Source organism: Epinephelus lanceolatus, chromosome 15, assembly GCF_041903045.1.
Source record: "Epinephelus lanceolatus isolate andai-2023 chromosome 15, ASM4190304v1, whole genome shotgun sequence".
Classification (NCBI taxonomy): domain Eukaryota; kingdom Metazoa; phylum Chordata; class Actinopteri; order Perciformes; family Serranidae; genus Epinephelus; species Epinephelus lanceolatus.
Genome location: NC_135748.1, coordinates 30,795,973 through 30,812,104, shown reverse-complemented (window position 1 = coordinate 30,812,104; position 16,132 = coordinate 30,795,973). Strand labels below are relative to the sequence as shown.

At 41.0% G+C, this 16,132-nt stretch overlaps 1 protein-coding gene across 1 annotated transcript; it reads right to left on the bottom strand.

Annotated features, from left to right (window-relative positions):
- Window positions 1-6,039: 6,039 nt before the first annotated feature.
- Window positions 6,040-16,057, bottom strand: LOC117247871 (endophilin-B1-like). The gene is made up of 10 exons (XM_033612471.2): window positions 15,063-16,057; window positions 14,753-14,894; window positions 13,084-13,212; window positions 11,805-11,938; window positions 10,388-10,480; window positions 10,184-10,267; window positions 10,054-10,077; window positions 9,737-9,826; window positions 9,240-9,340; window positions 6,040-7,783 (listed from the first exon to the last, which is right to left on the bottom strand). The coding sequence occupies exons 1-10, from the start codon at window positions 15,117-15,119 to the stop codon at window positions 7,171-7,173; spliced, it is 1,467 nt and encodes a 488-aa protein (XP_033468362.1). The 5' UTR covers window positions 15,120-16,057; the 3' UTR covers window positions 6,040-7,170.
- Window positions 16,058-16,132: the final 75 nt, after the last annotated feature.

Genomic DNA, 16,132 nt, shown 5'->3' with positions numbered 1-16,132 from the left:
AGGATTGGCGAAAACATAGTAGAGAGAGGAAGACGGAAGTGGGGAAGACAGAGTGTTGGATTTGAGGGGAGCTCTCCTCGTGTATTAGCACTAATCATATTCAGACCAGAGAGAATTAGAGGAGAACAGATCCTGTCGTCTGGTTTGTCCTGACGAAACCAGAGATGCAAGAGAAACTAGGACAGTGGGTGTTGTCGGCAAAACTTACATTGGCTAAAAACAGCAGATATAAAACAGCAACAGGACTTTACAAATGAATAAACCGCATAGTCGCACTAACACAGCACAGTCAGCGAGCAGAGGCCGGTTTTATGAGAACAGGGTGTATCCCTTTTTTATCCCCAATGTGTAGGAAGAAGAGGGAGGAAACCATGGAGATATTATTGAAATAAACTGTAATGTGAAACAATAGAGCCATTGTAAGAATACAGACTTATAATCTTGTGCAATGATGTTAAAAGGAGTGTTTTATTTGATGGTGATGTTATAGTTTAATGCTTTACTGTGAGAGACACAGTTATGATTAAAAATAATAGATATCTGAGCTAAGATCATGCCCTACTGGATTAATAACTACCTCTTAAAGGACTTTCACATCAGGAACTTGGGCCGGGATCCAAATACACTTGACTCTGAAGTCCAGTTCGTTTTATTAGGGTCAAGACTGTGTGTGTACTAAACCCTGGCATGGTTCACTGATCTGTGCCTGAGTCTACTTGAAAAGGTGCTCTCAAGTATGATTCCCATGCACTCCGGAATGGTACACATCTGGTGTGAACACCAGCTGTACCAAAACGCAGAAGTGGACTGCTATTACATGCAACTACCAGGAGTTTTCAGTGAGTTATGAAACAGTCTCAATTCAATACTGACGCGTATGCATCAGATGGCACTGCAGCCTGCCAAGGACAGACCCAGATCTGGCTTCGCCACCGCCTTTGACCTGCAATCAGAGCTCAGGCAGGAGATGGAGAGCTCGGCAATGGCAGTGCTTCTCCTCCTGCCAGGAACAGAGCTTTGCGTAGCTGCTCTGCCAGTTCCACTTGATGACAGTCCCTAGGGCAGCCATGTCCATCTGCGACGGCCCTTTTTTTACACTCTAGAAATGTCACGTAGACGATGACGTGTAGTCAGGCATGAAACAACGTTACTAATGTGAAAGCTGAGTGGCGGGAGAGTGGAAAAAGAGGTAGGGCTAACCCCAACTAAGAACCAACCAGTAGTCATCATTTAGGGCCATTTATGGAGTAGTCGCCCACATGTTTATGATGTTATTTAATAATCAAATTATATATTTTGGGTAGGGCAATGCAATTGTTTAAGTTGAAGGTGTGAGAGAGAATAGTTTCAGTAACATTGTTAACACTGTACTACATTACAGAGAAATACAAAACCATACTAATGAACCTTCATTAATATAGGCCTATATTTTATCTACAAGTGCACGTCACACACTGAGCGAGCCGCCTGTTAATGACGCTGTCGGCTAATGGGCATGTAGCTGCTAACATGTTTCAGATGACACGTCATGTTTGTAGTCGACCAATGAAGATGAGTTTACATATCACCTTGGGTTCGTCCTTCACCTTCTCAAAAAGACCCCACACTTTGGATTTCCTGCCCGACATGTTATTAACTAGCCTGTGGAATAACCACAGGTACCATCTGACTGCTGAGCGTGGCCTCTTCCTGTGTCTGTTCTTTTAAATTAAATCTCTACATGGTCCAGTCATATAGGTTTTGAATTATAGCCACCAATTAAATTATAGCCACCAATTAAATCTTGCGGAATAATGGCCTTTCTGGGCGACTAATATTTGGTCTATTAGGGAGCAGCCCTAGAAAAGAGAGGGTACTCTTACTCTGGTACAGTACAAATCAATCGTACCTAAAATGAAAATGCCCTTAGGTAGGATTAATTGAGTCGAAGTCAATGTTCAAACTGGCTTACTAAATTAATGGAGTACCTCAAGACTCTGTGCTTGGCCCACTTTTATTTTTATCATAAAATAAATAATCTCCGTGTTAACACACATGAAGTTAATGCTTATTTGTTTTTCTTGCAGAGAGGCACTTCACAAATTACAGTCTGCCTTTAATATTTTGCAGTCACTCAACTTAAACTTGTGCTGAGTGTAAATTAATCCTCATTAATGTTGTTGTCTAATGCTAGGAGGATGCCTATATGTAACCTGTGGACTCTAGTGTTGTCTGCGTTGTGTTGATATGAAGAGACCCAGACCGTGGATGTCTTTGGAGGCGAAAACAAAATCCTCCATCAAATACAGCCATATAAACTTGATCCCCTCTCCCACGGAGCACAACAGCAAAAGGGGTGGCCATGTTACATTCAATTAAGTACGATAAAACACAGAAAACATACCTGACAATGAGAGGTGAAAACAAAATCCTCCATCAAATACAACCATATAAACTTGAGCCCCTACACAAATTAAGTGACAGGATTATGTTAGCATAAAATGGACTTATAAACAATTTAACACCGTTAAAACACAGAAATTACTACGAGAGCAATGTTGCTTTTGTAGTAGCAAGTTGGTCCGTAGAGCACAAAGGCAAAAGGGGAGAGGTAAAGCAGGACACACCCCTTTATAGGTGGGGTATCCTCAGAGGTGAACATAGGGGTACAGAAACTGAGTATCAGACATAGTAGCACATTGAGATTTGCAACCAAATAAAAACCATTCACACATCACAGTGCTTTCTATTCCACAGTTAGCTGTCTATCTCTGTCCATAAATTGATAGTACTTAGAGTATATTTTCAATTATAAGGCTATTCTGGGCAAACTGCCATTACATCTATGTAAATTTAATTTAGCCATCATTATTACAGATCAGTAGTACAGATTATGTGCTGTCTGTCCCTAATGTAAACATCTATATTTTCTGCTCCAGCCACTTGGAATAGTCTGCAAAATGCAGTCTAATTGATTAACCTGATAGGTCTGGCAGAATTCAAAACCAGTGTAGTGTAGAGTATTGTATTTGTGTTGTCTAACGTATTGTTTTGAATTGTTTTGTGCTGCCATCTTGACCAGGTCTCCCTTGCAAAATAGGTTTATCACCTCAATGGGATGTAACTGATTACATAGAGGTTAATAAATAAAAAAATAATATACTGTACCTATGGATGGAAATGTTATCTGAGTCTGTGCCCCGCAGGTACAGTAGAGGAAAGATCTGAGCCAAATGTAATCACCAACATCCCAATTCCCTTTATCTGCCTTCATAACTCACTGATGTCAACCAGACCTGCAAAACACAATTTGAGCTTCCCCTTTCCTTCCTGTATCACACATGAGCACAAAATCATAAGAACACCATAGAGAGCAAGAGCTGCCGTCTCTGCTGACGGATAGGACGCACACCGGAAACGATAAAAATAATTTGGAAACATAGCAGGGACTTGCTGTATCAGTGTGGAGGAAACGCAGGCATGAGCAGCGAGGGACATGTCGAGGAGAATCTATTCTTGTTTGGCTGAGTCAGAGGAAAGTTACAGGAACGAACCACTGTTTAATCTCTTTTTAAGCATGAGCTGCACCACCTGTGAGGCCCCTCTGAAATGCAGAACTGATTTAGTGGTATGATAGGTTTATGGTGTTATTGAACCACAGGACTGACTGTCCTCAGATCAATAATACATAACCTGTGCTTCATCAATCTGATCTGTTTGTGCAGCCGCAGGCAGGAAAGAGGTGAAGAAGCGGGGGCGAAATAAATGAGACACACACATGCTTTCGTCAGTGTGTTCATGGAGTAGTGTTTCATTGTGTGTGAGCAGACCTCATTATCCTGTTAAAACAATCAACTGTAATGTAATCAGTGAAGTAAACCAATCTTAACCATTTATTATAATCTGGTGTGATCATATAGTGCATATTAGTCCATTACAACGCTTCAGGCTGCACACTCAAATTTGCATTATATATATATATATATATATATATATATATATATATATATATATATATATACACATATATATATTTCTACGTAAGTATTTACATGACACTAGCAAAGACCCCAGTAATCCATTATTAATCAAGAAAGTACTGTACGTTAGAAGAACACCCGCCATTTAGCGGGATGTGAGCACAACACAGCGCACACACAGACACATCGTGTGGCTAATTAGCGTATGGCTTCACTCAACAATGAGCGCCAAACGAGCGCGGCTGCTTAGCAATGATAACAAGGGCAGCTCGCGCCAATAAACAATGCAATGCATTAAAATGCACTGAAACCAAACACAAAGTTGCATAAAATATTACCTGCAATTACAGTATTGACAGTGGAATGAAGAGGGATCAGCATTGGTCTTGGCCTAACAGTCTGGATAACACACGGAATACGAGTTAGCCATTAAGCTATCTTAAAACCGGAAGTGAGAGTTTTATTCTCTATTAATAAAACTGTACAACAAAACAGCTCAGAACAGTTAGCTTAAGTCCTTATGAGTACGTTACAAAGTAAAATACAAAGTATTGGCATCTGTATTCTGACTAAATGAGCAGTTATCCCAGGCTAACAAGAGAACACAACCTACCACAGTGCATTCCTCGGCCTTCTGTGATGTTCATACGCTAGCTTAGCTAACAGGCTGCTAACTGGCTAACAGATTACTTTCTTCAGTTCGTCAAGTGACTGATTGAAAATAACTTGTTTATCTAGTTTTCGCAAATTGTTAATCTGAGTAATGTTATTCTGCTAAAATATGGCTCTATATTATATACAGTCAGATTGTCATTATCACTCCTTCAGCCGTCCATACATCTTTTTAATTAAATATTTAACAAAACATGCCGCATACCTGGCAGGCCAACATATTCATTTATTTGCTAACGTGCAATATTGGTCCTGTTTTTGTCCCGGTAATGTTCCAAGCGCATATTCCAGACTAACGTTACTGGCTGGCAAAAAATGGACAGAATTAGCCTCTCCCCCATGGCTACAGGTAGTTATTGGGTTTCTATCATCTGTATTCGTACAGGCATCGTCCATGTAGAAATCTACTGACACCAGTCACATACATAAGTGGAAACGAGGCATTATGGTCAAGAAAACGTACTCCTTATATTTCATTTTTGCCAGTATATCCCCCTAAATCCCACACAGCTAGTGAACTTTTAAGTTGGCGCTCAAATCCTAAGTCAAAGCAGGTCCCAAGTTTTGAGTCCTAAACAAGTCATAATGCTCTCTTCACCAAATATAATGCCATTTTAACAACTGGGTTAATATAGTTTAAATTTACAAAAATTATAAATCTATTTTGAAATTAGGAGGCTATTTATTTGTTAAATTGCTGAAAAAGTTGAGTGTTAAAAAGTGTTAAGCTAACGTTACCTAAGGATTAGCTTGCTAGCTCTGTTAGCCTAATATTAGCCTTGACTTACTGTTCTTTCGCCCAGTGTCAAATGTTAAAGGTGGCTCCATCTCTGTGTGTAATGTTTGACACGTCATTTTGTATACTGTGGTTAATTTTTGTTGATAACTTTGTAGATTTTGCACAGTAACAAAATTATCTTTGGTGTTATTTTTACCAACTGGCGGTCAGTAATGTAACGTTAGCTCTTCATGGTTCTGTCCTGCCACTTGATTGGATGCTGTTGGATTGGTTCTGGGGAATTGCGTTAAATAACATTAACGTTAATTAATTGAGGATATTAATTGATTCGTGGCACACTTTATGAATAACATACTTTTTAATCTTTAGGGTTATGGTTTTTCAGGTCAAAAAGTTAAAGTCCGAGTGAAGTCATGAGTCACTGAAGTTTAAGCACACACTGAGTTACAAATCTTTTTTGATTTTGTCAAGTCAAGTCTTAAGTCATTGAATTTTTGACTCAAGTATCACTCAAAACATAACTAGCCTTGGCCTGGGAAGCCTAATCAAGACCTCAACCTGGAAATGACTGTGTGTGTGTGTGTTACTGGTATGAGAAACTGCACGAGGAAACAACAGCAACACCTCGACTGGAGAACAAAGATCCACACTTGTTTTGACATGACATCACTGTTTGCATATTTATTTCCACATCTTCACATGAATCGAACCTCACACTGACATCAGCTTAGTGAACAACATGACTGCATGAAAGCACAGTTTAAACCTGGCAGCAAATAGAACTGTGAATACTGCAGCGATCCATACACACACACACACACACACACACACACACACACACACACACACCTTTACGTATTGGGACAAAAGCGTAGAACAGAGCTGGTGAGTGATTACATCAGTACAGTTAGTGCTACATTAATGTGTGTGTGTTTCCATCCATGGTCCCAAGAGTGGACCCACACTACAGTAGAGCAGGGCTGCCCTCACAAAGAAAATGAACAACATCTGGACATGGAAACTTCTACCCAGTTCACCTAGTGGGGGCTTTAATGGGGTAAAAGGGTAAAAGTGAATATGTGATTTGACTGTGTGTAGGGGGGAAACACCCATAGTGTATATGAGGAAACATATTTTATACTAAACTACAGCATAAAGGGTCCTGTTCAGCTTGGTGTTTTGGCACCTCGCTGTACCCAAACACATGTCAGTAACATGTTTCATGTGGAAAATGACCTCAACTTGCAGTAACTTGTGTCAAAAGGTGGCTGAATCACATACATACACAGCTCTCTTTAAAGGTCTCACAGGTTTGGGGGAACACGTGACAGTGTGTACAGGGGTCACTGACAGACATGAAACACTCACACATGACTTGATGTTTTTACACCAACAAATATCCACACATACACTTGGCACAAAGCTTCGTTCTCACTGAGCTAAATGTAAAAATAAAGATTTCGTTTCACAGATGAAAAACGTTTCAGAGTCACACACTGTAAATATAACAGTCAGAAGACATTACATTCACTGCCCACAAGAGTGGACTGATACTCAACAGTCATCATTTTTATACAACATATATAATATGCGATTATAGTTAAAGGCTAAAATTATTGTGGCACTATGTCACGTTTAGAAAAATAAGCACTTTTACTACCACTTCACATTATCTTCCCTATGGGATTAATTAAAGTCTGATTATCTATCTGTCCTTTATTAAGCAGTCTAATTCTCAAATCTACACAGCTAATTACCACTGGTCTAAATCAGCTGAACATCCATCAAAATCAGTCCCAGCTACTGAACCATGTCCTCACTGGCTGCTGATGACTCCTGGGCATCTCCTCCGTTAATGGCAGGCAGCTCGCTTGCGGTTTCATTGGCTGTTTGGGGCTCAGCAGCCACACCATTGGTTGTCAAAGTCTCCATAGCCGTGTCATCAGTTGTTACGGTCTCGGTGGCTGCTGCGTTTGCTGTCTGAGACTCATTGGAAGCTCCACTGAGCTCAGAAGGTTGGGAAGCTGTTGTCAGACTACCTGCACCGTTGGCTATTGCAGTTGTTGCTCCGTTGGTTTGCGCAGTCGCCGTTCTGATCTGATCTGTTGGGTGACTCTCTGAATTTGATGCAGTGACATGATCTAATGCTTGGTCGGTTGTTTGGCCATCAGACAAGAAGGTGTTGTTGTTATTGTTGTGATTTGGCCGTGGGGTTACAGAGGTATCCGTTGTTTTTTCAGCTGCAGTCCATGAGTCCTGGTCGAAGTCTGGAATTTGGTGGACAATAATTGGAATTGGAGAGACCTGATTCAACCCGACAGGCTTGTTGGCTACATGGTTGCTTGTGGACGGCTGATTGACTTCATTACTAATTGCTGACTGCCAGTTATTAGAGCAGAGGACTGCTGGAATGCTGCATGGAGAAATAAAATCAAAACCTAGTCATTAATGTGAAAGAAATAATTTGCTCTACAAAGTATTCTCAATACTCTCGTGTTCTCTGTGAGACCAGATGTCCAGAGATGGTTGGCAAAATGGGTTATAGCTTTGAAGACATAATAAATTGAATCCCATGTTGTACTACGTACATTTTGTGGTATTTGGTTTCTGAATTTAGGATTTTAAACTATTTTCTTTCTTTCATGAGCAAAACAAATTAAGGGAATGTGACCTTGATGAAAACTCGCTGAAAGTGCGTTTTGCCAGTGTCCTGTGAAAACCCTGTATCTCCAAATGTAAATCCTGTTTTAATTTTGTGACACTGCATTTTTTGGAGATTAAACTTCACCTCCAGACACGTAAAAATACTTACACCAATACTAGTGTTTAATTTAACACAGTTTTACACATACAATAGATTAAAAAAATCTGAGAATGGGCTGGAAGCAGATTTGCTCCTTAATGAGAAATTCTCAATCTGGCCTCCGCAAGACCCATTTCTGCATGTGGTAGGTTTTGCTGTCACTTTCACAAGCGCTGCTAATGCTAGGGTTGACTGGTGAAAGACCAGTGCGCATCAAGAGGGCCAGTGTTAGAGGAAAAATCAGAAAGACTCAGCCATACATGTTTGAGCCTCAGCCAGACCCGTACTTAGACAAGCAGTCTGTTGTGCATTAAAAACGGGGACAAGCAGATCAGAATGGTAAGTGCAGCTAGCATCTTTTATTTGTTTATCTTGGTTGTTAGCTTGTAGGCTAACTGACAGTGGCTGACATTGTGTTAAAGGTCGTGATGCACAATAATATCTGCTACAATGGGGTTTTGATAGCTTCAGGATCTGGTTTACATTCAAAAACTGAACACTCTACCCTGTTTGCTGTTAAAATGTTCACTATACTAATGCTAACTCTGCTCTCTGTACTAACAAGTCTGCTCTGCGCTGGAGGTTTCAGGTTACTTTGCCAGTGTTATTTTGAAGTCTGTTCCCCGTCAAAATGTGTTTCCCATATTAGACAGCAACTGGGGTTTACATTTGTAAAATATAAAATCTAGCTTGCTCAATGTATGCTTTAATTTCAGTTTGGGGAAGTGCACTGTCATTGCCCCCTACTGAAGGGGGGGATGTTAAAACCTCTCTGGTGACCAACTTTGCACAGTTACAGGTCAATATAATCAAGGTCAGACATTTTAGGGGACATAAATATATGAAATACACATTTTTGAGTGGGGAGTGACTTAAAGAAATAGTATAATTTCAACAGAAGAACATTTGGATAGATGCAAATTGAAAAAAAAAAAAACTGAGAAAACTTAATTCTCAATTTAGATGTTTTTTCCCACAAACAAAGGGAAGCAATAAAAGATTTCCATACATTATTTTAGTTCTATAAAGATTCAATATTTAAGTGTTGTAAAGCAGACATACAGACCTGGCCAGCTGCTTCTGAAGCTCCTGAGCATGTTGACTGCACTGGTCGAAGTAACAGGCCTGAGCTTCCACAAAGTCAGTCAAGCTCCGCATGTGGTTCATCTGGGAAAAAACACAAGCAACAACACAAGACAGATGGAACAACATAAAGAGTTTGCATTTAAGAAAAAATAAAAACTCTAAACTTAAACAAATAAAAAAATTGGCATAATTTGCATCCTTTATGAATAAAATGTCATTTTGCAGATTGAATTCTCTCCATTTGTGGAGATACCGAATGACAAACTAACTGGAAAAATGTAGTGTTACTATTCTTTTTAAACAGAAAACAAGAGCTTTGCTGGGCATGGGTACATGAAGGTATATAACTATGTAGTCCAAGTTAACTGTTGCAAAAACAGAAAACCTACTGATACAAAAATACACATAAATACCAAGTTTGAAAAATATGGCAGAATCTTATTTTCTATCTTTTTTTGTGTGTTATTGTGCACATACATGAGTGTTGCTGATTCCTTCCACGACTCTTCTCGTAATTTCTGACTGTCGATCGAACAGACTCTGACAGATCCTCTGCTCCATCTCTGCCTACACACACACACACACAATAATCTTTTATGGTCTTTTTAATTAATCCAGCTTTTTTAGCGAAAAACAAATCCCAGATGAGCCTAAGTCTAAATGAGCTGAACAACAGAAAGAAAATCATCACTGCAGCTGATAGGACCATACTCAATTCTATAACTGCTGACGGTGTTAAATTAGTTTCCCAAGCATCACATTCTGCATGTATGCAAAGATAAACATGAACTCACCTGGGAGATTTCCTGAGCCCAAATCTGATTGGATGAGAGAGACAGAGGAAGACAAGTGATTTACTCAGTGGCCAAACAGCAAATTCAGTTTTGCCTGTCAAAGTGTTCGTGCCCCTTTAACATGACTGACCTTTAACCACTTAACACGCAGGAAGCTGAACATGTAAGATACATGAGACAGGTAGTCGTCTTCCAGCGGGTTTGCATTCAGGTTCTGAGAGAGACAAGAGATTAAGGTGGAATGAGAATGTACTGTATGATAGAAATGGGGATTTCAGTGAGTTTCTGGATTGATCATGGTGTGATAAGTGAAGGTCAAGACATTCTAACTCACTCTGCCCTCTCGCTCTGCCTCGTGGGCTTTCCTCACTCTGTTCTTAGCTATGTCCAAGTCCAAACGCTTGTTCACCAACATCTTGCGCTCATCCTATGAACACACACATACACACACACACACACACACCCATCCCATCCACCCACACACACACACACACCCAAAGACGTTTTAAAACCCATGTTAAATATACAAACAATTAGAAACTGAGCATGGACAAAAGAACAAAAGAAAGAGATTAGTGAAGCAATTACTGTGACAATCAAAACACAATTAAAGCTGGGCAAGCAGAAATCTGGGAAGTGGGAAAAAAAGGCAGAATCTGAAAATACAACCTATTCCTGTCCTAAACTCCTCCCACCAGGTGACCACAGACACATACACACCCTTTATACAGTAACCCAGTGTTGCCTAAACACTGATTTATTTAATCTTATTTAATTGTACAGTTGTGCACACTGCATTTGCACAGCCTCTCCTTGCCCTGCTCAAACCACAAGTGAGACACAAATTAGCTAGCTAGCCACCTCACGGTCCCTTAGCCTTGCTAACTGCTGCTGTCGACTGCTTTACTGGGAGGATAGCAGACAGCAGCTACACAGACAGACCTTCAGTTGGCGGCTGCAGCAACTCCAATTTGGCCAGCGCAAAACCCCTTTGCGCCAGGTGTCACAGAGGACTGGTGCCAGCGGCAGCGCAGGGTCTAACCTGTGCAACAGCAGCAACAGAAAGTTTGCTGATCAAGCAGGTAGTCAGGGTTGTTCGGTCACGTGGAGCTGGGGTTTGTGCTGGCTGGATTCAGGTTGCTGTGGCTGCTGACAAGGGGTCTGTCTACAGAGCTGAGGCAGTGAGGCTGAGGACGCACTGTGGCTTGAGGCTCTAGCTAGCGGTCACCACATAAATGTGAGCTTTAAGCCACAGCTGTGAGCCTTTAGCTCTGCTTAACTGAGGGCTAAATTATTATTAACATTTTCATTGCATCTCTGAAATGCTTTGCCAATATTGAAACATATTTTAATTTGTTTATTGTCCGACTCTCTTTTTGACAAGTCTGTCTTCAGTATTTGGGTTGCTTTGCTGTCTAGGCAGTTGCTGCCAAAGCTGGAATAGCAACTTTCTCTGTTGGATTTTCTACTGTTGTATCATACTTTCACAATCTGAAGGAACATATCTGCCTTTATAGAAGAGCCAGTTGGAAGTCCTTCTCTCTGAAATGATCTGTGATTGGCCAAAGACTCCCATCGTGGGCCAGAAAACAGAAGCTATGAAAACAGCGCCAAGAGGAGATGCAGAAGTCTAGTTTCCCTCAAACCACTTGAATTACAGTATACTCAAAATTTATTACGGGATTTTACCCAGTGATGCACTGGATAATGGTGATGGGTGTGAATTCTGTATTTGTTTATGAGTGTGTTACCTGCATGGTCCTGTATTCCCCCTCAGTGAAACTCTTCAGAGGGGTGAGAAAGTGGATGTTAGTGCTTTGGACAAACTTCCTCTCTGCCTCACCAAGCTGCTTCTGAGTCTCTCCACACCTGAGCAGTGCAGTTCCTGAGCACAAAACAAAAATTCTGTTTATATCTGCAGCACAATATACTGATGTGATGTCATCCATATTATCCAGATCAACATTATCCTCATTAAAAGAGAAACCTGTTTTTGTCTTTAGACTTCTTCTTGAGTGAGACTGGCTTAGACACAATAACAAACAAACTGGATCAAGCGAAATGTAAATAAAAACCAGGGTTTTTAAAAATAACGTGTAAATTGCATCTAATTAATCACAGAAAAAAAATAACGCGTTAAAAAATGAACACTGATGAATCATGTTCCATGGTTGCCCTTGACCCGATTCCTCACTGAAGGCCAGAGTGGCTTTGACACGTGAAGGAGGCAGGCCAGACAACACTGCTTGGCCCTGTGAATGGAGCATTTACATATAAAAAAAAAAACAGATGGAACTGTTGATAGGAGCACCGTCCTCTGCAATTTCTGCAGTAAGGAATTTTCGTACCATCGGAGTACTTAAAGCCTGAAAATCACCTCAACCAAAGCATTTAGCAGCAAACCCAGAGGTCCGAGCTAGCACAGCCTCTGATGCTAGCAGTAGCAGCCAGTCTTGTCAAGCCACACTCGACCAGGCGTTCAGACGTAAAATGAATAAGTCCACCTGTGATCAACTGACTAACTCCCTTGCAAAATGGACTGCAAAAGACTGCAGACCAGTTTCGGTGGCCGAGGACAGGGGGACAATTGGGTCCAAAGTCCAGCAGCTTTACCACAACACATCTGCCAAAAACCATTCAAACTGAAATTTCAATACCTTCACAGCAAAAATTGATGTGTGCGATTAATTTAGATTAATTAATCACTGAGCATGTAATTAATTAGAGTAAATTTTTTTTAATCGCTTGACAGTCCTAATAAAAATGTTTTATTTTTCTGTCTATAATATTGTCAGACACTTATAATAACAATCTGAGCCTGTCAGTGGTAAAAACAAGCTCTTCTGGTGTACATACATTGACAGTGTGCCATTGCCCCGAGGGATTACACTGCAGCCTGTTCGAGGCAGCAGCCCTCTCGCTCAATACTGGACCAGTTTAAAAAACTGTTGGTCTAATTAGTCACTTAGACACAAACACATGGGAAAACAGGGTTCAGGTTGAAAAAGTTCCCCTTTAATGAATACTCACCATAGGGTGTGTTGGACCCCATTTCCAGCCCTGCTTGGATCATTTCATCTCCCAGTACTTCATGTGCACGAGGTCGAGGGGGGACATTCCAATCCAGATGCTCATACAGCCGGTCCTCTAATCGTGCTCCTGTTCCATCATGATACACAGTTTAATTTTTAAAAGGCTGTCAATAACAGCAGTCAGAATACTGTTGATACTGTTTTCTACTAGGACGAGCATTAAAACTGATTTAATACAATGTGAGACAAAACAGTAGGCATGAGGAACACCTAAGGTCAACAAAAATGATTCTTCAGAGAAACTAAAAGCCCTCATTGGAAAGATGATCTGCAAACACATCTTTGATGTTAAATAAACATATTATTTCTGGCAGCTGAATGGTCCCCTTACTTGATAGATTACAGACCACGTCCACTCATAATTCCATTAGCCGATGTAATTGGATTCAAACAGCCAAGAGAATAACCATCCCTATTCATCTGAACAGGACAATTACAGTCACAGCAAACAGAAGAGCACAAAGTAGATGTGGATTTTGCAGGAGGGCAAACAGAGCTCAAATAATGTCTCCCAGAGGTAAAGAGCCGTCGTCATCATTCAGTGGTTTCACGTAGATCGTAATGACTCATGCTCATTTGCTGGAGATGTCTGTGGGTTGGCGCAAACATAGAGACGGTGTGTTTATCAGGACAAAATGTTTGGTCAGTTAATTATCTGAGTCAAAAGTCTATTGATCGACTCCAGACTGTACAGAATTCAGCTGCCAGACTTTTAACCAGAACCACTTCAGTTTCAGCCTCTTTATACTGGCTCCCAGTATGTTTTAGAGAAGATTTTAAGATTACTCCCAGCTATATCTCCGCCCTCTTAGTGCTACACACCAGGATGTATTTTGAGGTCCTCGGGCAGAGGTCTTTTGTCTGTTCTAGAGGCTCAGCTGAAAACTAAAAGGGACAGAGCTGTCAGGGCCCCAAGGCTCTGGGAGAATCTGCCCTAGGAAATCAGGGCGGCCAAGTCAGTGATCTCTTTTAAGTTACTTCTTAAAACATATTTTTATCAGACAGCCTTTCCTGGTTTTACTTGAGTTTTAAGTTTATTTAGACTGTCTTTTATTTCCTCAGCTTTTATACACCAAAGTGTATTTATCAGTTCTTTTGAAAGTTGTTGTTTTCATGTCTTGTCAATAATATTTTGTTTTTAATAAGATGATATATAAAGGCCTTTCTCACAGCAGACATTTTGGCTTGTGATAACCAGAAAAGCACAGGTGGTACTAGTAACACTAGATGCCTCTGGTTTTTATTCAAGTGCTCTAGTGGGAGTGACAGTGAGCAAGTAAGCAGGACACAAGGATCCTGAAATCAAAGCAGCTAAATGGAATTCAGCCATCATTCATTTTATTATTGACACGTGTTGTTCCTCCTGTGACATGTCAAAATGCCCACTGAAACACTTTAATTGCATGCTGTACATGAACACAACTTGTTTCCATGGGGTTTGCAATTGTTTTTTGCTAATATATCAGGGTAAAAAGAGAACACAGACATAACATTTGTGGTTATGTCTCAATTTATCACTTCAAAAATGAGAACATACAAAGACTTTCGGGACCTTAAGACAATTTCTATACATGATACAAACGCATAGACACTTTACAGTCTCTCACCGGTATTGGGCTGCAGTAAAACCTCCGTCTGGGAGATTATATTGTCTGTCCATGTCTTGGTGGCGTCTACCCGGGCCAAGAGCTCCTCCAGTCCGGGGTCCAACTCAGTCTTGACCGCCTGGCCTAGACTCTCCTCCGTGTACTGGAGCGGAATCACAGAAAGCCATTTAAGACACTTAAAAATAAAGATTTGTTGAAGTAGCAGCTGTCATTAGGTGATACTAGCGTCTCAGTGGTGTTTACTAATCAATAAACCCGTTATTTACATGTTAATGTTAGCTAATTTTGACGTTCACTTCCGAGTTCTTACCTGAACAGCCCGGTTGATGAACTGACCAGCATCCACAGCCAGCCGCGTCAGATCCATGACAACGTCCCCCAAGGTCGCGCGCTGTCCTCCGCGGTGGTCCAGCAGAACACTAACGGTCCGACAGGCTACCGTTAGCTATAAGAAGCTAAGTGACCAACGGCTAGCTGACCTCGCCATGGCCCCAACCGCCAGCCACCACTCTCTGTTAGCCAGATTACGGTCCGTTAACGGCGACCAGCCGGTTACATCAAGGCGACGGAAGTGCGAGCACCTGCTGTGCGTTGTCAGTTATCCTCCAGTCATGTCGGGTGCTTCCTTCAAGTTTGCTGCTCGTTTACAGCCTCGGTTTGGCAGTAATGGCTGAATTTTAGAACACTAACGGGAGGTCTTCGAGTAAGTTAACGGTTGTTTGTGTGCAGTTACGTCGTTTTATTGTCGGGCTTTTAATTTGTTGCCACACCGAACCGCGTAGCGTCTAAACAATATCAAATACCAGTATTTTTGACAGCAAAATGGCTGCTTAAATGCTGTTTGAAGTTTGGTAGCTGCCTAAAACATGTTAAAAAAAATAATGACATAAAAACACGTCGATATCTTCATAGAAAAAGAGGAGAGCGCAAGACTTCCGGTTGCGATTTTCACAATAAAAGCATAATCTCTGCACCCCCGCTCAGTGACGCAACATAACATAAAAACAACAGCTGCAAGCTGAAACTTGTTTTCCCATAGAAAAGCTTCAGTACACGTATTCAAAGATGATCTTGCCATGTAAAAAGATATCTCGTTAACATCTCAAAAATGGCCCACTTCCGGTGCTGCTTTGGAAAGCTCCTCTTCTATCCAAAAGACATCTGAAACAGCAGCCAGGCGTTGACAAAAACGAGAAAAGTAATAATAAAAAATACAGTGACCCTCTGAGTGTCTGAACTCATGACTTGACAGCTATAATCTTGCTCACCTAAAGAAACTCCACATCTCTTTCTTCATACTACTATCCTCACCCAGTCCTCTTCAGCCTCTTAAGGCTTAAATGAGCTTGGCTCTAACTGGTGCTCCTGTGAGAAATGGCC

Coding starts and splice junctions, on each gene's coding strand:
- LOC117247871 (XM_033612471.2), bottom strand. CDS start 15,119: ATGGATCTGACGCGGCTGGCTGTGGATGCTGGTCAGTTCATCAACCGG. Junction 10,078..10,183: donor TGCGTGTTAAGTGGTTAAAG/GTCAGTCATGTT, acceptor TCATCCAATCAG/ATTTGGGCTCAGGAAATCTC. Junction 7,784..9,239: donor CTTCAGAAGCAGCTGGCCAG/GTCTGTATGTCT, acceptor TTCTCCATGCAG/CATTCCAGCAGTCCTCTGCT.